The following is a 24,200-nucleotide window of genomic DNA, read 5'->3' as shown; positions in this document are numbered from 1 at the left end:
AGGCCATTGCCAAGAATGGTAGCTATCTGCCCTGGCTGCTCTAGGAGTCCATGTGGGGGTGACTCTCAGTCTGGCTCAGGGCTGGGTGTTTCTTCTCACCATCACACCTGCTATTGTTTCCACCTGTCCAGAAACCCTCCTCTCAGAGGTACCCTCTCCTGCCTTCCCTTTCCTTCCCCAAGCCTCAGTAGATATGTATTCATTTACCTATTCATTCATTCAAAGTGTATTCACTGAACATATACAGTGTGACCAGCCACATGTTGTGGGTCACAGTGGTGAGCAGAGAATATGTAGGAAAACTGAGAAACCACTGGAGTTCCTTACATTAAAATGTAGTATTGTTTTACAGCTTAGAGTCAGGAATTGTGGTGCTCCAGCTCTGGTATTCTTTTTCAACATTACTTTGGCTATATGAGGCCTTTTCTGGTTCCATACAATTTTAGGATTGTTTGTTCTAGTTCTGTGAAGAATGCTGTGTGTTATTTTGATAGGGATTACATTGAATGTGTAGACTGCTCTAGGTAGTTTAGACATTTTAACAATATTTGTTCTTCCAATCCACGAACATGGAATGTTTAAGCTGTATTATGAAGCTGTATTCATCAAGACTGTATAGTATTGGCACAAAAGCAGACACATAGATCAGGAATAGAATAGAAAACCCAGAAATGGACTTGCAAATGTATGGCTAACTAATCTTTGACATAGCAGGAAAGAGTGTCCAATGGAAAAAAAAATAGTCTCTTCAGCAAATGATGCTAGGAAAACTGGACAGCGACATACAGAAGACTGAAACTGGACCACTTTCTTACACCATACACAAAAATAAATTCAAAATGGATGAAAAGACCTATATGTGAGATAGGAAATCATCAAAATCCTACAGAAGAAAACAGGCAAGACTTCTTTGACCTAGGCCGCAGCAACTTCTTACTAGACATGTCTCCAGAGGCAAGAGAAATAATAGCAAACATGAACTATTGGGACCTCATCAAGATAAAAAAGCTTCTGTGAAGGAAACACTCAACAAAACTAAAAGGCAACTGACAGAATGAGACAAGGTATTTTCAAATGACATATCAAATAAGGGGTTAGTAACTGAAATCTATAAAAACCTATCAAGCTTAACACCCCAAAAACAATCTAGTGAGGAAATGGGCAGAAGATATGAATAGACACTTTTCCAAAGACATCCATGTGGCCAACAGACACATGAAAAGATGCTCTACATTACTCATCATCAGGGAAATACAGATCAAAAACACAATGAGATACCAACTCACACCTGTCAGAATGGCTAAAATTAACAACTCAGGCAACAACAGATGTTGGTGAAGATGTGGAGAAAGGGAATTCTTTTACACTGTTAGTAGGAATGCAAACTGGTGCAGCTTGTCCGGAAAACAGTATGGAGGTTCCTCAAAAATTTAAAAATAGAACTACCCAGAGGGCAAGATGGCGGAGAAGTAAAGAGCTCCGTACTTGTNGGCACATGCACCCCAATGTTTATAGCAGCACTATCAACAATAGCCAAAATATGGAAAGAGCCTAAGTGTCCATCAACTGCTGACGAATGGATAAAGACACAGCATATATATATTACAATGGAATTCTACTTGGTGTTCAAAAACAATGAAATCTTGCCATTTACAGCAATGTGGATGGAGCTAGAGTGTATTATGCTAAGTGAAATAAATCAGTCAGAGAAAGACAAATATCATATGATTTCACTCATATGTGGAATTTAAGAAACACAACAGATGAACATAGTGGAAGGAAAGGAAAAATAAGATAAAAACAGGGAGGAAAACCGTAAGAGACTCTTAAATACAGAGAACAAACTGAGGATTGCTATAGAGGAGGTAGGTGGAGGTATGGGCTTAATGGGTGATGGGCATTAAGGAGGGAACTTGTTGAGATGAGCACTAGGGTCACATATAAGTGATGAATCACTGGGTTCTACTCCTGAACCCAATAGTACATTGTATGTTAACTAATTTAAATAAATAATTTTTTAATGTTTATTTATTTTTAAGAGAGACAGAGCATGAGCAGGGGAAGGGCAGAGAGAGGGAGACACAGAGTCTGAAACAAGCTCCAGGCTCTGAGCTGTCAGCACAGAGCCTGATGCAGGGCTTAAACTCCAAACTGGCGAGATCATGACTTAGGCCAAAGTCAGCCCCTTAACTGACTGAGCCACCCAGACACCCCTAAACAAATACATTTTTTTAAAATGTAGTACTGTTTTATGTTGGATTTCATGGTGGAGCCCATGTTTTGGTTCCTCAAAGGTCCTAATCTGGCAGCAGCAGACACCCTTAGCTATCCACAGTAGTGAATAAAACAGACTATAAGTGAGTACGCAAAGAAGTAAGCCTCATCATTTCAGGTGGTGTTGAGTACAACAAAGAAATGAAAAGGATGCCTGATTGAGAGTAACAGGGGTGTTGTGGGTGAGACCAGTTTAAACTGGGTATTAATTGCAGGCTTCATGGGAAAGTGCTATTTAACTTGAGAACAGGACAAAGGGCCCCAGCTGTGTGAAGACCAGGGGAGTGGCATGTGTAAGCAGAAAGACATCTGGTGTAAAGGCCCTGAGACTGAAGTGAGTTTCACATGTTAGACGATAGCAAGGTGCCCAGGAAAACTGAAACACTCAGAGCAGTTGAGGGAGTGGTCTGGAAGGGCAAGTGAAGGAGTCTGTTTAGAATTTTAAGTCCCTTCCCTTGGAAGCCTAGGCCTTTATCCATAGGATTCCTTCCTATCTGGTCTTCTTCATTCAGTTGAAATAGAAGCAAGTGAGATTTGCTTTTTACCACTTCCCAAATGAAAGTAGGTTTCTTAATTTGTATTTTAATTGTAAAACTAGTAATATAAACTCAGTGTAAAAAAAAGCCAGGTAATATAGAAAAATGTAAAAGAGAAAGTAAAATATATAAATACAGTATTATGAATATATAACATTATATAAAATTAAAATATATAAATTGTATATAAATATTAAAATATAAAATTAATTCCACTATCCAAAGATGATCATATTTGTTGCTCATTTCATTAGACTTTATTATTTGCAAAATAGGTATTTATAGACACAAGCACATTTAACAAAAACATGACCATGTACATTCTGATTTATAAGCTGCTTTTTTCACTTAACACACTGAATGTCATATACCATGTCAGTAACATAGACCTACAATGTAACTTGAAGTGATGGCAAAGCCATTTTATGAGCGTGCCCGGATTCTGCAGTGAATATCTGTGCAGGTTCATCTTTCAGCATTTGTCTCATGGTTTATTTTAGACATATTCCTATAACTGGTGTGGATGGGTCAGTCTTTGGGTTGTGCATGCAATTGCAGAGCCCTGTTCCCAGAGGATGTGAGGGTCCTTGGTCAGGCCTCCCAGAAGAGCAATAGAGCATTCCTCACTCCCCTGTGGGCAAAGCTCCAGGCCAGATCTGCGGTCTCCAGCTCCATCTGCCTTGACCAAAGCTCGGAGATCTTGCAGTCCCTGTCTTTAGTTGTCACCGGCAAGGCAGGCAAGGTTCCTTTATGATCTAGATTTTCTTTCCACAGCAGTGCTGGGAAGTCGTTAGTGTCTGGAAGGGTATTTGGCCTCATCATGAGACAAAGTTATGGGAAAGGAGGTGGGGAGCCCCAGCTTAGGACTGGGTAGAGAGAGGGCAGGTGAGACTTGACCTTCAGAACTTTCAGATGTTCACATCCTGCTCCTGGGAAGAGGTGTACCAAGTGTACCCATCTCTCTCTCTTTTTTAATGTTTTTATTTATTTTTGAGAGAGAGACAGAGTGAGTGGGGGATGGACAGAGAGAAAGGGAGACACAGAATCTGAAGCAGGTTCCAGGCTCTGAGCTGTCAGCACAAAGCCTGACACAGGGCTCCAACTCACAAGCCATGAGATCATGACCTGAGCTGAAGTCGGATGCTCAACTGACTGAGCCACCCAGGTGCCCCCCAAGTGTGCCCATCTCTTGCAGGCCAAGCCAGGGAGACACCTCTCACTGCAGGAGCTGATGGGGGAACCAGTGACTCCCTCTGCAGAGGCATCTGCCCAGTGCTTGGCTGCCAGGCATGTTAGCTCCATCCTGATTAGTGGCATTGTCCTTGGGCCTGCCTTCTCCTCTCATGCACCCACCTGATCTCTCTTGCCTTCCTTTCCTTCCCTGCCCCACCTACCCCAAGCTCCTCAGGGCTCCCTCCTCCCCCAGTTATCAGGTTCTGTCTCCAGTCAGGTAATCACTACCTGTACTTCTCTATCTCTGGAGTACAAGAGGCCACATAAGCATTTGCTAACTTTGCTTCAACCAGCACAAATTTCTTGGGCTCCATCTGTGTGCATAACATGCCATTATAGATTGAATAGAAGGAATTCAGTCATTCTGCTGCAGCTGTGGACAGAGCAATACTTCAGTGGGGGAAACTCTAGTATAAGACTCAATCCCCACCCTAAGGAGTTTATTTAGTGGGGACAGAATGTAGGGTGGTGGCGTGGAACCTAATGAGAGTATCAACAATACATCCTACATCAGTTCGGAAGAAGGAGATTGGTGATAAACATAATGCTAAAATACTAATCAGCATACAGTCTTGCACTGCCAGAGACTGCTGAGTGAGTCCTTGCCATCCCTTCCTGTGATATACACACTCTTATAATCTCCATTTTACCATGAGAAAGCTGGGACCAGGAAAAATGGAATGAGAAGCGGAGGCTAGGCATTGCCCCAGGTCTGCCTGAGCCTTCCAGGGCTTCCCCAGGCACATAGAGCTTGCACTGGACCTAGACCCAGAGGGGATGTGTGAGAGGACATTGGGTGCTGCAGGTGAGCACCAACAAAGGCTGGACCAAGGGAATGGAATAACGCAGGCCATTGTGCAGAGTCACCAGGTCCATGGTTCTAGCCTTTCATCTTTCATTTTCCCCATTCCTTCCAGCTCTACATTAATAGGACAATCATCAGTTATATGGATTCAAATTTGACAAATCAAATTGCAAAGAATTAAATAAGTTGTAGATCAATACTGTCCAAATGGTCAATTAATCATTCCTTGTAATTAAAACTACCAATTCTTAATACCTTTCAATTATATTTTATTGCACAATTTCTAATTCAGAGCTTTCAGGCAATTGTATTGATTGCAGGTATACTTGGTAATCAAATAATTTATTAATCAGCACACCTCATTATGGGAGATCCGGTTTAATTACCATCACCTAGACACAGAAGGCAGGTTTAATTCTACTTGGGCTTTTCTTAAGATGTTGGAGGTTTACTATTTCACTTTGCTGTGTGTTTCACACAAAATCCCTTATTTTGTGAAAAAGAGTTATAAGAAAAATAGGCAAAGGTACTTACAAAACAGGTAAATGGACAAACTCAAGTGGTTCTTCAAAATTATATTTTAATTTTAATCTTTTTCATGGAGGTTTTACAACTTAATTTATTCCTGGTATGCTTGCTAAAGTGCTCTCAAGATTTAAGGATGAAAGGGCTTTTGGATGTACAAAAGGGTGCTGCCTTTATGATTACCTTGAAATAAAAATTAAATACCAAGCACTTAACAATCTGCTTTCCTGTGTCCATCAATTTTGAAATTAGCACAAGTAAAATTTCTTATTTAACCTGTGAATTTATTATTCCAGTGTCAACGCTGGACAACTGGTGGTTTGACTTAACTTCCCAATGTTTTCTGAGCATCATCGTGAAAGAGAAATAATGACCTTGTAATTGTGTCGTGCAGATCCTGCAGGGGCTCTGGAGGTTCCTGAGCCTCCTTCCCACTTCACATTCAAGGCCTCGGGAATGTCTTGGAGTCTCAAGGAGCCTAGTCCTCCCCAAGATGAAGGGGCCTCTCCTGGGTCTTTTTCTGCAAACATGGGACCCAGGCAGTAGTCTGGATCTCAGCTTCTCCGGAGTCATGGGCAAAGTTTCCACAGAAGTTTTGAGTTGAGTCCAAGCTGAGTGGGTCTAGAACTTCATGCTTAGAAGCAAGATGATAGAAGGTACAGAGCTCTGATACCCTGGGACAAAGGCAGGAGATGCTGGGTAGGAGGGAGACACTCTACTTTAACACCTTCTTTGTCCTCTACAGGCTGCCAAAGGTTTTTTCAGCTTATCTGTTCACTTATGCCCCACCTCTCTGACTACTCTCTTCCCTCCAGAAAATGTGTTAATTCTCTATGAAAAAAGTTTATCCTAAATCCATCTCTTCCAAGGTTCTTCTCACTCTGCAGGGAGTGGGGAAGAAGCCCTAACATGACACATGAGACATAGAAGACGCCATATGCCTAGTGCTCCCATGTGAGAACACATTTGCTCACCTTTTACACTGAGGTCTTGTGGAGTCATTGAGGAGCTCAAGGCGAGCAGGTGAGAAATGAGACAGCACCATCCCATGCTGCTGCGTGCTGTATGCATGGCTCTTCATGATGGGAAGCTGTAATAGGCAGAACTCTCAGATGGCCCCAAGATTCACACCCCTGGTATAGACCTCCTGTATGCTCTGCTCCCTTTGATGGTGGGCAGGCCTGACCTAATCAGGTGAGGCCTTGTCAAAGAGGGTCTAGAGGTTGGGAATGGAAGAGGTCAGAGATCCAAAGATAGATTCTCCTGCTGGTCTTGAAGGAACAGTTGCCATGTTGTAGAGAGGGCTATGTGGCAGGAAACTGTTGTGGCTTCTAGGTACTGAGGGCCTCAGTCCAACCACAAGGAACTAGGTTCTGCCAATATGAGTGAGCTTGGAAAAGGACTGTGGGCCTCAGGTGAGACCACACAGCCCTGACTGACACCTTGAATATAGCCAGCTGAGACTCTGAGCAGAGGACCCAAATGAGCCACGCTGAACTACTGACCCAGAGAAACTGAGATAATAAATGGACATTGTTTTGAATGGCTATGTTTGTGCTATTTGCTACACAACATTAAAAAAAAAAGGCCCCAGTCTCCACCTCCAGGAGCCTCTTCCCTCCCACATAGCTTCTATTCTGCCCTCTTCCTTATACCACTGCCTTCAGGCAGTGCAGTGCCTGTGAGACATGTGACGTCCTCTCTGCCTGCTCCCCTGCTCCCGGAAGCAGACCCTGAGACAATCTGAGAGCATGATGTTTATCTGGGAAGCAGAGAGAACACCATTAGAAAAGGGAAAAAGCGAGACAAAAAAAGGGAAGTCAGCCAGTAGTGTTATCAAGCCAGTTACCGCCATGGGCAACTGCCACAATGGGCAACTGGGGCTGAATCCTACATGGGACCGCTGGGGGACAGTGTAGAACAAACAGTCAGAGTTACCCATCCAAAGGAAGCTAGTGAAGAAGCTGTTAGCCATTGTTGGAAGGCTGCTGGGGGTAGAGCGGGCTGGCCAAGAAAGAGATTTCAGGCAGAGAGATTCAGGGGCTGGCACCTGGAGGTCTGGGGAAGGCATACAGACAGAACCTTGCAACACCTGCTATACTTGATTTTCTACCTGCCTCCTCCCCCTGCATCTTCATGGCTACACTCACATACCCCCTTCTCAGGGCAGCATCCTTTGGCCCCTCCTGTTTTATCATGCTCTGCCATGGAGGCTTTGTTCCTTGGCCTTAGTCTCTAAATCTGGTGGTGTCTTATTGCGTGTGATGCAACTGGGCACACAGCATGATTGTTTCCCCTGAAACCATGAGCCTTTCCAGGTTGGTGCCTGAGTCCCCAGCTTTAGCCAGTTTCTCAGTATCTAATAGCTTCTCAACATTCATTCAGTGGATGGATACATGAATCACATTTTTTCTAAGGTACATAGCTTCTAACTAGGTGATTTCAGATCCCTTCAGCCATCTCCCGTCATCTCAGTCCTCTCTTCCCCTCACCTTGTTTCTTCTTCTCTGTAGAACACATCACCATCTGGTATGTTTGTGGTCTACACTCCCCGCACCTAGAATGTAAGGTCCTAAAGGCCAGACACTTTTATTTATTTTGTTCACTGCTGTACTGCCAGCAGTGGGCATATAGCATTGCCTGGTATATAGAAGTCACTGGGTAAAAATCTTTTAAATGAATGAGACTCCAAGAGCCCCTAATTACAATAATATTAACTTACTGAGCAATTCTCAAACCTTATTTCATCTTGACAACAAAACTCTGAGATAACTATTCTTATCTCTATTCTCAGATAAGTTCAGTAGCTTTGCCAAGTGACTCAGGCAAGTGGAGTTGGGACCAAGTCTTGTCAGCCTCACTCAGGAGCCTGAGTTCTTAGCAAGCATTCTATATACATGAGTTTAATTAACTTAATAAATTTTTCAGGGGGCACATAATACAATGAAGGTATAAAAAAGAAGGGAGTAGCTTTTGGTATTAGTGTAGCAGCTTGCTAGGCAAAAGATGGATGTGTGGCTGATAGGAAAATTGATATGGTTTTCAACAAAGCCTGAAAATTAATCATACTTAATGAATGTGACTAATGTGTTAAAGGAACGAGCGATTAAAATATTAGCACGTCTGAACTTCTCCTCCCTGGCTAATTTCTTCTCCTCCCTAGGGTTACCATCTTTCAAAGAGTTAGGGACACAGAATTATGGAAACGGATTTTATGGAACAGAAATGCATTTTAAATGGCTTAAATTGGGGACAGTCTGTGCAGTTCTCAAGTAGCTGTCAGTCTTCGCATCTCGCTGCTCAAGCGAGAGACGAGAGACGTGGGCTGAAGGGAGAGGCCGAAACTGTCACAGCAACTGCAACTGGAAATGCGAAGCCAGGCATCTCCCGGGGTAATGGCGTGGAAACAGGAGACAGACGTGGGGGCCCTTCAGTGGGAGGCTGATTGGCTTTCCATTTAGGCACAAGGTGAGATGAAAGTGGCTGAGGAGGCGTGTCTCCTGAGGCAGGCCACAGGCGGCTCACTGGCTCTGCACATTATCCAGGATCATAGGCAGAACGACTGGGTTAGAAGTATGTTCCGAAGACGATCTTTGGAGCATCCAAGCACAGTCTTCTTAGAACACACTCCCCTTCCAGGCTCCACAGTCTTCTTAGAACACACTCCCCTTCCAGGCTCCACACATACACACCCAATGCCCAGATGGAAACATCAAGACTATAGGGAACAAGACACATCTCAAAATACAATGCACAGACGTGGAACACAGAGAGTCCCCTGTGTTTTGACATACTACTATTCTTGGCAACAGATCAGGTTTGTTCATGGAATTGTATAAACCTGTGGTCCCACACACACTCAGAGACCTCAGCAGATAGGAGGTGATGTAACTCAGTGAAGCAGATAAGGTGAGGAAGAACCCCAAGTGGCAAGCAAGTCCTTACCTCACTGATTTTCTATGTGAGGATCTAGGACTAATGTGGTTAGATCTTCCAGGTTTTTTGTGTGTGTACATGTGTGTGTCAGCTTCTTATTGCCACTGTAACAAATTACCACAAACTTAGTGGTTTAAAACTACACAAATTTATTATTTTACAATTCTGGAGGTCAGAAGTTTAAAGTGGGTCCACAGTGCTACTACTTCTGGAGGCTCTAAGGGACAATCTGTTCCCTTGCTTTTCCCAGCTTCCAGAGGCTGCCCCAACTCCCTGGCGCCAGGCACCATTCCTCCATCTTCAGTCAATAGCATAGGTCTCCTCTCTCTGATCTGCTACTTGCTGAAAAGAACCCTGTGATTACATTTGGTCCATCCAAACAATCCAGGATAATCTCCCCATCATGAGACGCTTAATCCCATCTTTAAAATCCTTTTGCCAGGTAAAGTAACATATTCCCAGATCCCAGGGATTAGGACACACACATCTTTAGTGTATGGGGGGAGGGGGGCATTATTCTGTCTATTACACTGGGTAGGTAGAAACACTCAGAACTTGTAAATGCTAGCAAATAATTTTGGGGTTTATATTACTGGGTATACCATATTGTCACCAGCTGGACCAAGACCTGGCCTTTACTGCCCACCTGCTTGTATTCACTAACCTTTGTCTTAAATTTTTCCCTAAGCTCTTCTTTTGGCTTTCCTCTTGACTCCGGCAAATGAAGCCTAAAACCCCTCCAGATGAAGGTGACTGCCCTGATAAGACTTCCCTCAGGCCCAGACCACCCAGACCCTTTGAATTAAAGCTGTCTGTGCAGATGCACCATGGAGTGACCTACAATTACCGTTGCCTCATTATAATATTAACTATAATAGTAAAATCTTTGCCCAAGGAGGAGCCTCAGCCTCATTTACATAACATACATTGTATGTATAGGCATGTTTCTTTCCTGTGCATGTGTGACCTTACACCCATCTCTACATAGGATGACAAGGCTTCCCTATAAATATTCATCCTAACCCTAAACAAAAGGAATCCATCTACCCTCTCTGGGGGGAGTCATGACTATGGAAGCCATTCCCCATGATCTCATTTCCTGCAAATAAAAGTTTTCTTTGTGGGACAACTCTACCTGTGGGACAAGGAGGGAACTCATGTTGGTTCCTTTATCTGGGAAGGACTGAGGAGGGGAGGAGAATGTGGGTGTCCAGTCTTGACCTCTGACCTCTGCTTTAAACGAGACATTCATTTGTTAAAAAGAGGACTTTGTTTCTTGTCTCCTCCTTCCTGCTTCTTTCATACATTTTGCTCTTCAGCGTTCCTGGGGACTGAGAAGTTTACCAAATATTTACATTTCTCAGTCCCTGGCTATTTCCCCCATACCCCAAATTCCCTCCCACACGCTGATTTATAAAAAATAACACTTAACGAGGCTCTTGCTGTGTACCAAAGACTAAGTACTTTATTTGCTTCATTTCTTTTATTCCGCATAGCAATTTCATTTTTATCCCTATTTTACAGATGAGGAATCTGAAGCTCAGCATTGCCCAAAGTCACACAACTATAAGGTGCAGAGCTAGTATGCAAACCAGGTTGTTTGCCTCTAGAGCCCATCAAGATGTAGATTCAAGGAAAGAGAAGCTGAAGCATGAAAGCTAACAGCCCATCCAGTTAAAAACAAAACAAAACAAAAAACTAGCAACTGGATGATCTACATAGGTCCAACTTCCAATATGCCTGCCATTCCTGGATTCTAGCCTCCATCTTCCGTGAGAGGACCGATATTCAGCCACAGAGTTACCCCCTTCCCTGCTACAACTCTGGACTGGAACCCAGAACAAATGGGCTCTTACTTATCGATGACGTGTCTTTGAGGGAGTGATGTTATCAAAATGACAACACAGGAGACTTCAGTCTCTGTCTCCCCCACAAGATTAGCAATTAGAAAGTGATCTCAAACAAATACAGCTCTAGAACAGCTGGTCCACTTAAGAAACTTTGGCAACATAGTAAACAAAAAACCTGAGAAGTTCTGCATAAAAAGAGAAGTAAGCTTCATTTTACTTAAATTAACCCATCCCCTAAGCATTGCTCAGTGCCAAGAGAAAATGTCCCAACTAGAAACAGTTCTCCGTGCCAGGAAAGGGAGAGCAGGGTGAACCACTGACTTCCCCAGACTTTCAGGGGCACTTCACTGAGGTCCTGCTTCTGACTGGTAAAGTGGAAATGAACACAGACAGTTAGGAACAGGGAAGAAAAACAGGGGCTTCCAGTAACAGCCATGCAGCAGGAGCAGCAGTGCTTCACAGTGACCTGCTCTGCAGACAATCACAGATTTCTCCATTGAAAAAATAAATGGCCAGCAGAGCTGCTGTGGGGCCCCTGCAGATTTCACCAGACTTTGTTCCACAGGTATTCACCAGCTGCCTGAGTTCCTCCCACCCCACTCCCCAATCCTGACTGGAGCTCAAGAACTGCATGGGGGCAGCCAGCTCAGGCCTCTGAGGCTGTACAAGAGCAAGATGCCAGCCTAGACCCTTGTGGCTGACTGCCGACCATGTGTGCTTGGGGCTATCCCCTCCAGCTGTGCATTCACGCAATTGACCTGCTGCCCATCACCAGCCTCTCTGCAGTGCTCATGCCTAGGGGAGACCACAGCCACAGGAGAGTGTGCCAACAGCCAGTACCCCACCAGCTACCAGGGAGCCCAGAGTTGGCTCTGGCCCTTGCTGCCTGTCTTGACTCTCACCACTATGTATGTGTCTGAAACTGGCCCCTGCCACTAAATAGGCACCTGTGGTTGGCCACCACATACCAGTGTGTGCATGCCTGACTCTGGTACCACTACTGCCTGCCACGGTACCTGGCTACTGAACTTGGTGGTGCTACCAAGGATCCCAACAGCCCTTGCAGTGACTGTGATCCTCCACAGTGTTCATCAAGGACCACAAATGTGTTGATGTTTTTGGAGCCCTGAGCCAAAAAATACAACATGCACCCCCAAACCCGGTGCCACCACATGCCTCCAAACTTGCTTTCCTGCATCATTTGACCAGGGTCACAATATGTTCCCCCACCCACAGATAAAAGTCTTCCTTTACTGAAATCATTCCACAAAACCTGGAAGAGGTGACTGCTTCTTCAAATGCACAGACACCGATGCAAGGCAACACAAATAACCCATCAGGGAAACATGACTTCCCCAAAGGAATATAGTAAACCTCCAGTAACTGGCCCCAAGGGCATGGAGATCCAGGAATTGTGCAATGAAGAATTCAAAATAATTATTCAATAGACGTCTAGAGAGCTGCCAGAGAACACAGACATACAAGTTAATGATACAAGAAAACAATACAAGAACAAAATGAGAAGAAAAAAAAGAGATAGAAAACATAAAAAAAGAACCAAACAGAAATTTTGTAGCTGAAGAATACAATGACTGAACAGAAAAACTGAATAGAAAGCTTTAACAGCAGACTTGACGAAGCAGAAGAAGGAATCAATGAGCCAGAAGACAGATGAATTGAGATTATCCAATCAGAGGAGCAAAAATTTGAGAGACTAAGGGAACAAAGAAAGCCACAGGACTATGGGACACCATTAAGAAAAATAATGCATACATCATTGCACATGGAACATTCTCCAGCTTAGATCATATGAAAAGTCACAAGGCAAGTCTTAGCAAATTTAATAAGACTGAAACACAAGAGCCCAGAAATAAACCCTAACACATATGGTTAACTAATATTTAGCAAGGGAGGCATGAATATTAAAAGGGAGAAAGGATTCTGTCTTTAATATATGGTGTTGGGAAAACAGGATGACCACATGGAGAACAAAATTGAACCCCTACTTACACCACTCATAAAAATTAACTCAAAATGGGTAAAAGGCTTAAGCATAGGAAGAGAAACTATAAACTCCTAGAAGCAAACATAGGGGAAAAGCTCTTTGACTTTGGCCTTGCCAATAATTTTTTGGATGTGATACCAAAAGCACAAGCAACAAAAAAAAACTTAATAAGTGAGAGTATGTCAGATTAAAAGTCTTCTGCACAGCAAAGAAAACCATTAACAAATAAAAAAGCAACCATTAGAATGGGAGAGGACTGGGGCGCCCGGGTAGCTCAGTTGGTTAATTTTAGCACAGGTCATGATCTCATGGTGTGTGAGTTTAAGCCCCACAGCGGGCTTTGTGTTGACAGCTCAGAGCCTGGAACCTGCTTTGGATTCTTGTCTCCCTCTTTTTCTCTCCCTCCCCCACTCACACTCTGTCTTTCTCTCTCTCAAAAATAAACATTTAAAAAAGAATGGGCAAAGATCTTTGCAAATCAGATGTCAGATAAGAGATTAAGAGTCAAAATATATACAGAGTTCATACAACTTAATATCAACAAAATAAACAATCTGATTAAAAAATGGGCGGGGGAGGGGGAGGCATTTGGATGGCTCAGTCAGTTAACTGTCTGACTCTTCATTTAGGCTCAGGTCATAATCTCATAGTTAGTAAGACTGAGCCCCACATTGGGCTGTTCGCTGACAGCAGGGGGCCTGCTTGGGATTCTTTCTCTCCCCTCCCCCACTTGCTTTCACTCTCCCTTTCTCAAAATAAATAAACATTTTTATTTATTGAATAGGTATTTTTTCAAAAAAGACACACAAATGTCAGCAGGCACATGTTGCTCAACATCACTAATAAGGAAAACGCAAATCAAAACCACAATGAGATATCATGTCACATCTGTTAGAATGGTTATTATCAAAAAAATAAGGTATATAACAAATGCTGGTGAGGATGGAGAAAAGGGACCCCTTGTGCACTGCTGGTGGGAATGTAACTTGGTATAGCCAGTATGGAAAACAGTATGGAGGTTCCTCAATAAATTAAAAGTAGAATTACCATATGATCCAGCAATTCTAATTCTGGGTATATATCGAAAGGAAATGAAAACAGGATTTAAAGGGATATGGGCACTGGTATGTTCATTACAGCAATATTCACAATAGCCAAGATATGGAAACAACCTAAATGTCTGTTAATGGATGAATGGAAAAAGAAGATATGGTACCTACATTGGACTGAATATTATTCAGCCAGAAGAAAGAAGGAAATCCTGCCATTTGGGACAACATGGACAAACAGAAGGCATTATGATCAGTGAAAGAATTCAGATAGAGAAAGTTAAATACTATATGATCTCACTTATATATTGAATAAAAAGAAGTAGAACTCAGACAAACACAGATTAGAGTGGTGGTTACCAGGGACTGGGGCTTTGGGAGATGGGGAGATATCAGTCAAAGGGTCCAAACTTCCAGTTCTAAGATGAGTAAGTTCTGGAGATCTAACATACAGCATGGTGACTGTAGTTAACAATAATACATAGGTATCTAAGTTGCCAAGAAACTAGATTGTTAAGTGTTCTCACCACAAAAAAGAAATGATAATTCTATGGTGTGACTAGGGTGTTAGCTAACACTATGGTGGTAACCAAGTTGCAATATACAAGTGTATCAAGTCAATACATTATACACCTTAAATTTACACCTGTGTGTCAATTATATCTCAGTAGGGCTGAAGAAAATGACGTGTCTTCTGGTAGGTCATCTTTGTTTTTTGTGTTTTCTTTAATTTTTTAATGTTTATTTATTTTTTAATTTTTTTATGTTTTTTTACTTACTTCTGAGAGAGAGACAGAGAGAGAGAGAGAGAGCATAAACAGGGGAGAGTCAGAGAGAGAGGGAGACACAGAATCTGAAAGAGGCTCCAGGCTCTGGAGATCATGACCTGAGCCGAAGTCAGATGCTTAACCAACTGAGCCCCCCAGGTGCTCCTCATTTGTCATCTTTGAATCTCAGTTTCTTCCTGTATAAAATGGGAAGAGTTATTTTTATTGTTATCATGGACATTTCATAGCACTTACTGTGTGCCAGGCATGGTTCTCTGTACTTTACATACATTAGTCCAATTCTTCCTTAAAATAACCCTTTGGGGATAAATACTATTATTATCTTCATTTTATAGAAGGAAAACTGAGGCATACACAGAGGTTATATACAACTCATTTTAGGATTATATCTTCTGAGTGGCAGAACTAGGATTAAACCCAGAGTCTTGTAAAGGCTCCTTCCTCTATTTTTCCATCCTCACCTACCCTTACCCACTTCAAAGGGCTGTTGTGGATATTAAGTGCATTATTCCATGTAAAGAACTCAAACTGTGCATGGGGTGTAGTAGCTGCTCTGGAAGCATCCACTCTTACCTTTAAGGTTGTTACTGGGGTTAGCCTAGTGCCAGACCAATGGCTAGCCAAGTCAGGGCAGCCCCTGAGGAGGCCACTTCCAATGCTGAGAGTACCACAGAGTCCCTAGGGCAATAACGATGCCCAAGACTTAGACCCTAAGAAGTGTCCAGGAGGAAGTGGTCAGTGTGTTGTGGACCTAGAGAGAGGAATACAAATGACTCAGCAGGAATTGAAGGAAGATGTCAAATAACACAATACTAGCAAACCTGATGTTTAGCATGTGGGGCCCCTTATAGGTGCTGTTACACATATTAGTACATTTACTCCTTCTAGGTGGCATCATTACCACCTACATTTTACAGGTGAGGAAACTAAAGCATAGAGGAGTCAGGAAACTTGCCAAGGTCCCAGGGCCCATGCACAGCACAGAAAAACTTCATTTACTTAATATTTAAATTAACTCATTTTGACCTTAGTAAATGTAGAAGTTTTCTTCACTAGAGTCATTGGAAAATCAGTAAGGAGACAAAATAAATACCATGAAAAGAAAATATTATTAAATCTTCTACCTGCTGTTTCAACTACCCAAGGGCTTTGAAGTCGAGGCCTATTCTCTTAAAGGGGAAGTTAGCAAGTGTTAGAGAGCAATTAACAATATATTAGCACTTGTGGGGATGAGCACCGAGTGTTATGTGGAAACTAATTTGACAATAAACTATTTGTAAAAAAAATAAATAAAAATAAAATAAATAAAAAATTAAAAAATTAAAAAATTAAAAAAAAAAACAAAAAACAATATATTAGCACCAAACTGGGACTTTCTCATTGGTGTAATCAGAAGGATTGAAAGAGAATTAAGAAGGAAATAATATTCAGGGTGCCTGGGTGGCTCTGTTGGTTAAGTGTCTGACTTCCGCTCAGATCCTAATCTCCGGGTTTGTGAGTTGGAACCCCTTCCACCTCTGTGCTGACAGCTCAGAGGCTAGAGCCTGGAGCCTGCTTCAGATTCTGTGTCTCCCTCTCTCTCTGCCCCTCTCCTGCTCCTGCCCTATCTCTGTCTCTCAAAAATAAACTTCTTTTTTTTATAAAGGAAATCAGTTTCTCACCGTGTGATAGAAAATTATTTGGGGACCCATCCCTGAATCCTCTAAAATCTCACTTAGGGAAACTGATGGTGGTTAAGAGCTCAAAAGCCAGACTAACCCCTGTCACCCTTTGTTGGCTATCTAGTCCTGGGCACATAATTCTTCTCAAGAGTGGTTTCCTCATTGGAAAATACCTGTTGCCTCATAAGGACATTGACTATAAATGAAAGAATGAAGGTAAAATACAAAATCTTATGCATAGTAAATGCTTAATACACATAAACCATTACCATTATCATTATTATTGTTGAGCTTTCACACATAAATCCCCGGCCTTTTAAAAATTTACTTTTTAGTTCTATAGTACTAATAGTCATCATTATAGTAGTACACACATAGTGGCCACTGTATGCTGGGCTATGTTCTAGGTTTCATAAGTACATATAACCTAATATATATGTATACATCCTAACATATATCCTTATATATACGTATAACATTATATATGCACATATGTTAAGAACTGCTATTATCCTTAACCTATTATGATGACTTATTCTTATCCCTAGTTTCCTACAGATGAAGTTTTTACTCTGAGGGACCCAAAGTGGACTCACGGGGCGACTCCTGCGGGCCTCCTTTGCTCGCCTTCCTCCCAGCAGATACCAGTTTACACGTCAAGNCCCGCCCCCTTCCCGCCCAGCTCCGCCCCGCCCCTTCCGCTCTTAGCGTATGCTCATAGTCCCGCCTCTGACGCAGCTCCTCTCGGTGCGCTGCACCCCCCACCCCTCAGTGGGGCCACCGCTTAGGCCGGCGCGCTGACGTCACGGATCGCGCGCCTCCTGCCCTTTCTCGCGCCTGCGCCGCGGCGGAAGGTCGTTCCTGTGACCGGCTCGGCGTTTGGAGCAGCTGTCGCCATGTTGTCGGTGGCCGCCCGTTCGGGCNGAAGCGGCCCTTCTTGTGCCGGGAGTCGCTGAGTGGCCAGGCCGCAAGCCGGCCTTTGGTCGCCTCCGTGGGCCTCAATGGTGAGCCGGGCTGAGGGGTACCCCTGTTCTCGCTCCCTCCGGCCCTCGACCCATGGCGCAGCTGAGGAGGGCGGGGAAATGGAGTGGAGCCCCGTTGGGGGATTAAGTTGCCGTGCTGGGTCGACCTTGGGCAGGTCTCTGCCCTCACCCGTGCGCGGACGCGGCTAGCTTGGGCGATCTTAGGTGACCTCCAGCTATCGCATTCGCGCGTCTGTGGGATTGTATCCGTTGGCGGCCAGTCTGCCCAAATCACAGACTAAATTTTGTACGTCGTAGGTTAAGTTCAAGAACTCTGAATGCCAACTGTTTCCAGCAAAGTCTGACAACTTTTGCTGCTTATATGTCGTTTTACTTTTGGCAAATTTCTTAATGTTTTTCCTCATCAGTGAAGTGGATGATTATACCAGTTTCCTAGATAATGTCATGAGGTTTAGATGGAAAAATTCTAAAGCCATTAGCACATTTTTGGAGCGCTATATTATACATGCTCAAAAAATGAGAACTGCTATTGTCCTGCTCACCACCGCCTGAACTGTCTAGTGCCCTTCCTTTTCACGCACACCTCTCAAAAGCATTAGAAAGACAGTAACCCAAGCCCCAAGGTCATTAATGGTGTGGACTATCAGTACTGTTTTGCGGGGCCAAAGGGTTTCACAGTATAATCAGTTTAATCCTCAAGGAGAGTCACAAGCAGAGGTTGATTATATTCCCATTTTACAGATGAGAAAACAGACTGCAAGAAGTGAAATGACTCACAAGGATAAACGTTGTGTATGTGATAGAATATGGATTTGAAAGACTGATTTAGCCAGGAACCAGATCCTACTCATCTTTTGTGCCACACCTTTTTTTTTTTTTTTTCATGTTCTGAATTGGAAATCCTGAAATGGCAGTCTGTGTGCCATTGTACCTGTAGTGTGTCCAACCTGCATAGTCTTAAAAGGAGGATTTCTTGCATGTTTTAAAATGTTGGAATTTGGCAACACTGAACTCGTTTCAACATGGGAAAAGTCTAGTGTGCTGTGCACTGGCTGTCCTCTTCGTTGGAGCAATGACTTCCAGTTCATCACAGTTCTCACCAGAACCACTTCATTGTGTCACCTTCTGGCCCCATTGACAGTGTGACATTTGCCCTACAAGCTAAGTTACCCCACTCTCTTTAGTCTTCCTTCAGTCACCCTGTTCTCTTTGCTTTAAAATAATCCTTCCACTCAATTTTCCGCATTTCCATCTTACCAAGTCAATCTCAGTTCAGGGTCAGGTCAATAAAATTTTATATTTACTGATTCTTTTATTTTTATGGTACATAACACTGTACTATTGCATTTTCCTGGTGAGTCCTCTGACCTTGAGCTTGAGGACATAGAGAAGAATCTATTTTTCTGTTTCCTAAGACCTCAGATTTCACATACAGGTAGTGCAGAATATTTGTGAGTGAATAAAATAACGATTTTTGTTGTTTGGGTGCACCAGTGGGTTTTGGAGACACTGTTCAGGGCATGAACAGAGTACACTAGCCATCCAAGCCTATTCTTTGGATCTCGAGGTGAGAAACAATAAGGGAGGACAAAATCTCAGTAGCAAATGCAAAAAGCATCTTTGGAATTTGTCTAATGACTAGAGGGTTTCTCCTAAAAGTTAGAGGCTTACCTGACTTTCCCAAAAACTGGTAAACCATACAGAACCATAAGGTTCTGATATATTTTTAAATATATGTATTACTTATTTATATGTATGTATATACACTTAACAATATAAAATGTAAGGTAGATAGAATGGAGTAGACAGCTGGATTCCTTTCATCACCAAATCTCTGAATGAGAATGTTAAAATCATTCTATTTAATGTTCCTGTACATTTGCTGGTATACTTGTTCTATGGTCAAGTGTTGGAGATACTGTTTTTAATGTAGATGTATGGACTTTGGTTCCTTCGTCTTTTAGGTATTGGTACACATTTTCCTTTGTAATTCCAGAGAATTTCAAAGGAAAGTAATTCATAACTTGGTCCCAAACCCCAGTCTACACTGATGGGTTGGCATTAGGTAGAGGTAGGGTAATATATGATGTAATGTCACTTTGCCATAGTTGTAAATATCAAGTAGTCACTACCCTTGTCCTGGTCCCAGGAAAGTACAGAGAGTGATTTTGATAGGTTTCCCCATTGTTTGGGAATACTGTTCACCCTTGAACAACATGGATTTGAACTGTGCAGGTCCACTTATGTGTGCATTTTTTTTTTTTATAAATATGGTACAGTGCTGCAAATGTATTTTTTGTGATTTTCTTAATATTTTCCCTAGCTTGCTTTATTATAAGAATGCAGTATATGATATATATATATAACATGCAACATATGTATTAGTTGACTATGTTATGGGTAAGGCTCACAGGCAACACAAAACTTTAACAAAACTGTTAAGGGAGAGTCAAAAGATAACAAGATTTTCAACTGCATGAGGGATCAGTGCCCCTAATCTCCATGTTCAAGAGTGAATTGTACTTATGGCTTCCATTGTTACTGACCTTGAGAACTGTGTGAAAAGTAGTTGTATTATTTATTGTAATGCTCCAGGAAATATATTAGGATGAGATAGCCTAGTAGCGGAAGTAAAATTGCAACTTACATGAAAATGCATTTTATAAGTACGTTTTTCTTTTTGAAACAGCACAGTTTTTAAGTGGGGAATTTGTAATGTCCCTTTTCTAAAAAGGACAACTTTTAGAAAAACTCTGTGGCAAATTCCCTAAAATGCATCTACAATTTGTAAAGAGATTTGCTTCCTGAAACATGCTTAAAAGTGATGCCAGTAAGTTAATTTTTTGTCAGATATTTTTAAATGGTATGGGATAAAAGGACATAATCAGTACATCCAAAGCACTACGTAAATAGTAACTATTTTTTTAACATTCATTTGATAAAAAGATCTGGCCATCCTGCAGTAGTAGTGTCTCAGTTGAGAAACCCACAGCACTGAAAAAGAAAGATAATGCCTTTACTCTTATAGAATTACTGCCCTTCACTGAAGAGGGGGATATATGAAAATTTGCTCTTTTATCCTGTACTAAATTGAAATAATTGGTTCTTTTGGAGATTTTCATTTGAGAGTTGTATATTTTCTGACTTTACTTGAAGTTATAGTACTGATTTATACTCCAGCTAAAATAGAAAATCTCTAAATTTTCTGTAACTAAAGTTATAGTAACAGTTCACAGAACGTTTATGGTAATAAATATTTTATGAATTTTTAGCAGTTCTACTGAACTTTCAGAGAGTAAATAAATAAACATTTGATTAAGATGATAACAAGTCAGCTATTTTTAATGTTTATTTCACCTGCCTGCAACATAGAGAGACCATGAGTGGGGGAGGGGCAAAGAGAGGGAGAGCTAGAATCTCAAGCAGGCTCCTGAAATCAGGAGTCAGATGCTTAACTGACTGAGCCACCCAGGAGCCCCACAAATCAACTTATTTGGTATACTTGATGAGTTTTATGGTCCCTTGTAATCCAGAGAATATGAGAGGTAGTTAACATAATTGTATGTCTTGGCATATTGAATTTTGGGGATTTTAAAATATTGCTGTTTACAGTACCACTTAACTTTTTAGATTTGATATACTAAATTGTTAGGAATCCTGAATCAACAGCATTCAATCAGGAAGAACTCAGTTTACGCACATTATCCCGTGATTTCATACCAGTATGACAGGTTGTGATTGACTTCATTTCTTTTTCAGTATTTTCTATACTGGCACTGCCAACTTGACCATTTCTGAGATTAGTGCCATATTTCACATTTTTATAACTTGATTTTTGCTTTGAATTCACAAAGGTTATTTCCTGATAATATACTTCTTTCAGGATACTCATCTAATTGTTTTTTTAACTCTGTTTATCTTGCAGTCCCTGCTTCTGTTCGTTATTCCCACACAGACATCAGAGTGCCTGACTTCTCTGACTATCGACGCACCGAAGTGTTAGATGGTACAAAGTCTTCAAAAGAGAGCAGTGAGGCTAGAAAAGGTTTCTCCTATTTGATAACTGCAACAACTAGTATAGGTGTTGCATATGCTGCCAAGAATGTCGTCTCCCAGTTTGTTTCCAGCATGAGTGCTTCTGCTGATGTGTTGGCCATGTCGAAAATCGAAATCAAGTTATCCGATATACCAGAAGGCAAGAATATGGCTTTCAAATGGAGAGGAAAACCACTGTTTGTGCGTCATAGAACCAAGAAGGAAATTGAGCAGGAAGCTGCAGTTGAAGTCTCCCAGTTGAGGGACCCACAGCATGATTTAGATCGAGTAAAGAAACCTGAATGGATTATCCTGATAGGTGTTTGCACTCATCTTGGTTGTGTACCCATTGCAAATGCAGGAGATTTTGGTGGTTATTACTGCCCTTGCCATGGGTCACACTATGATGCTTCTGGCAGGATCAGGAAGGGCCCTGCACCTCTCAATCTTGAAGTTCCCTCATATGAGTTCACCAGTGATGACATGGTGATTGTTGGTTAGAGATCTGGACTTAAGTCCTAGGCTCCTTTCAGTCGTCTTGTCACCTCAGAAGACCAATAAGCAAGCCTTCTATACTTAAGTTGGTTGATTTGAAATATTTAAGAATTGCTAATAATGTATTTGCAAACATTAATGTGAAGTAAATTGAATTTCACGTTGAATGCTTTCAAGCGTTCACCTAATAAAGCCACTGTTAAACGTTGTTAAACTCAAAAGACTTAAAAGGTGCGGTGTCTTTGATAGTTTAATTAAAAATTACAGACTGATGTACTAGATATTTGTGAAATCTGTAATTGACTTTCTCCTTCATCTTCCTTCTGTGTGTCAGGGTCACAGGTTCTGCAGAGCTAATGGTTAGACTGAGGTAAAACTAGCTGGTCATTTCCAAGTCCTGGGAGATGTTATGGTATTGGCAGAAACATTAGTATCCAGGTTTCCCTTCTGTTCTTTTGCATGAGTCCAGGCTGTTGGTGTCCTGCCCTACCTGCCCCTAAGTCCCCAGTCTGTATAATGATGTTGAATGTAAACTATGGGAGAATCCTAAATGGGGTGTTAGCAGCTCTGAGGGTTTAGCCCCAGCTGTAGCTAGCTGTTTTCCTGCTAGGAAATTTTGTTTTTCACTTACGGGAGTAAGTTAGTAATTAGAATTCTTTAGTTTTAAGAGGCAGTGGTGGGATATCTGAGAAAAGCCTTCCAAAATGGGAGCACCACTGTTATTTCCTTCATCGGATATGGATGTTCATGTTCCAGTTGCTCCTGCATCCACCCTGTCAAGAGGCAAAAGAGGAGAAGTGTATCTGAGACTCAATACTGTGTTAGTATGACAGTGATCCTGTCGGTTTTGTTTCTGCAGTAACATTTTGAGGTGTTTCCTTCAGTTGGGTATGCAGTCCCCACTCTTCGTGATGTGAAGGTGGTGGGTACAGAGAGACATCAGAATTGCCACCCTCTTCTTTCTGCCTCCTACCTTTAATTACATAGGTGAACTAAGACTGAGATCTGAGATTCTCCCTGGGAACTAAGAGTTAGTGGGCTTTGTCCTTTGTTGAGAATCACGGCTATTTTGATAAGTTTGCTTTTTGGAGGTGGATCAGTAATATATCATTGGGTCCATCTTTTTTTTTAATATTTAAAACAATTTTTTTACATTTATTAATTTTTGAGAGAGACAGAGCACGAGTTGGGGAAGGGCAGAGAGAGACGTAGACACAGAATCCAAAGCAGGCTCCATGCTCTGAGCTGTCAGCACAGAGCCCAACGTGGGACTTGAACTCACGAACTGTGAGATCATGACCTGAGCTGAAGTTGGACGTTCAACCAATTAAGCCACCCAGGCTCATCAAATATTTGTTTATTTTTGAGAGACAGAGCACAAATAGGGAAGGGGCAGAGAAGGAGACACAGAATCCAAAGCAGACTCCAGGCTCTGAGCTGTCAGCACAGAGCCCAACACAGGGCTTGAACCCACGAACTATGAGATCATGACCTGAGCTGAGGTTGGATACTTAACCGATAGAGCCACCCAGGCACCCCCCACTGGGTCCATCTTTGCTCACACATGCATTTGTAAGAAAGCAAACTAGATTCAGTGGTTAGATCTTCCAAAGGGAACTGGCCATCCAGGATTCCAGTCTTTAAAACAGTAGCTAAGTGTAACAAAAAGAAAATGTCAAGTTTTTATGTTTATGAGCAGATACTTGGTTTCTTTACTATACCTTTACCATTCTAAAAAGAAAATAAGCAGGTGTGACAAATGGGGCTTATAAATAATAGTGTAAATTTAGGTGTAAATATGAGACAAAAAGTGCCAAACAATTTACTAAAAGTAGTGAAATTACATCATTATGTATAAGCAATATGAGTATGTAGTATTCATTGTTAATATTTAGAGTATCCTGCATGAAATATGTGCCCCTCCCCACCACCCCCGATTTTGAGGTCATGAGAAATTAGTATGTATTTGTTGGATATTTTACTTGTTTATCATTGTAGTGAAGATTTCCTTTTTTCCTAATATTT

The 24,200-nt window shown here is 41.9% G+C and overlaps 1 protein-coding gene and 1 long non-coding RNA gene across 2 annotated transcripts; one reads left to right on the top strand and one right to left on the bottom strand.

Moving 5' to 3' along the window:
* Positions 1 to 9,438: 9,438 nt before the first annotated feature.
* LOC144223839 (uncharacterized) lies at positions 9,439 to 17,323 on the bottom strand. Its single transcript, XR_013332845.1, has 3 exons — positions 17,259 to 17,323; positions 15,575 to 15,752; positions 9,439 to 9,651 (listed from the first exon to the last, which is right to left on the bottom strand). It is a non-coding gene; the product is annotated as an uncharacterized LOC144223839 (long non-coding RNA).
* Positions 17,324 to 17,373: 50 nt separating this feature from the next.
* UQCRFS1 (ubiquinol-cytochrome c reductase, Rieske iron-sulfur polypeptide 1) lies at positions 17,374 to 22,456 on the top strand. Its single transcript, XM_077754685.1, has 3 exons — positions 17,374 to 17,382; positions 17,435 to 17,666; positions 21,571 to 22,456. The coding sequence occupies exons 1-3, from the start codon at positions 17,374 to 17,376 to the stop codon at positions 22,179 to 22,181; spliced, it is 852 nt and encodes a 283-aa protein (XP_077610811.1). The 3' UTR covers positions 22,182 to 22,456.
* Positions 22,457 to 24,200: the final 1,744 nt, after the last annotated feature.

This window comes from Crocuta crocuta, unplaced genomic scaffold (assembly GCF_008692635.1).
Source record: "Crocuta crocuta isolate KB4526 unplaced genomic scaffold, BGI_CrCroc_1.0 scaffold121, whole genome shotgun sequence".
NCBI classification, from domain to species: domain Eukaryota; kingdom Metazoa; phylum Chordata; class Mammalia; order Carnivora; family Hyaenidae; genus Crocuta; species Crocuta crocuta.
This window is presented reverse-complemented; position numbering and strand designations above follow the sequence as displayed.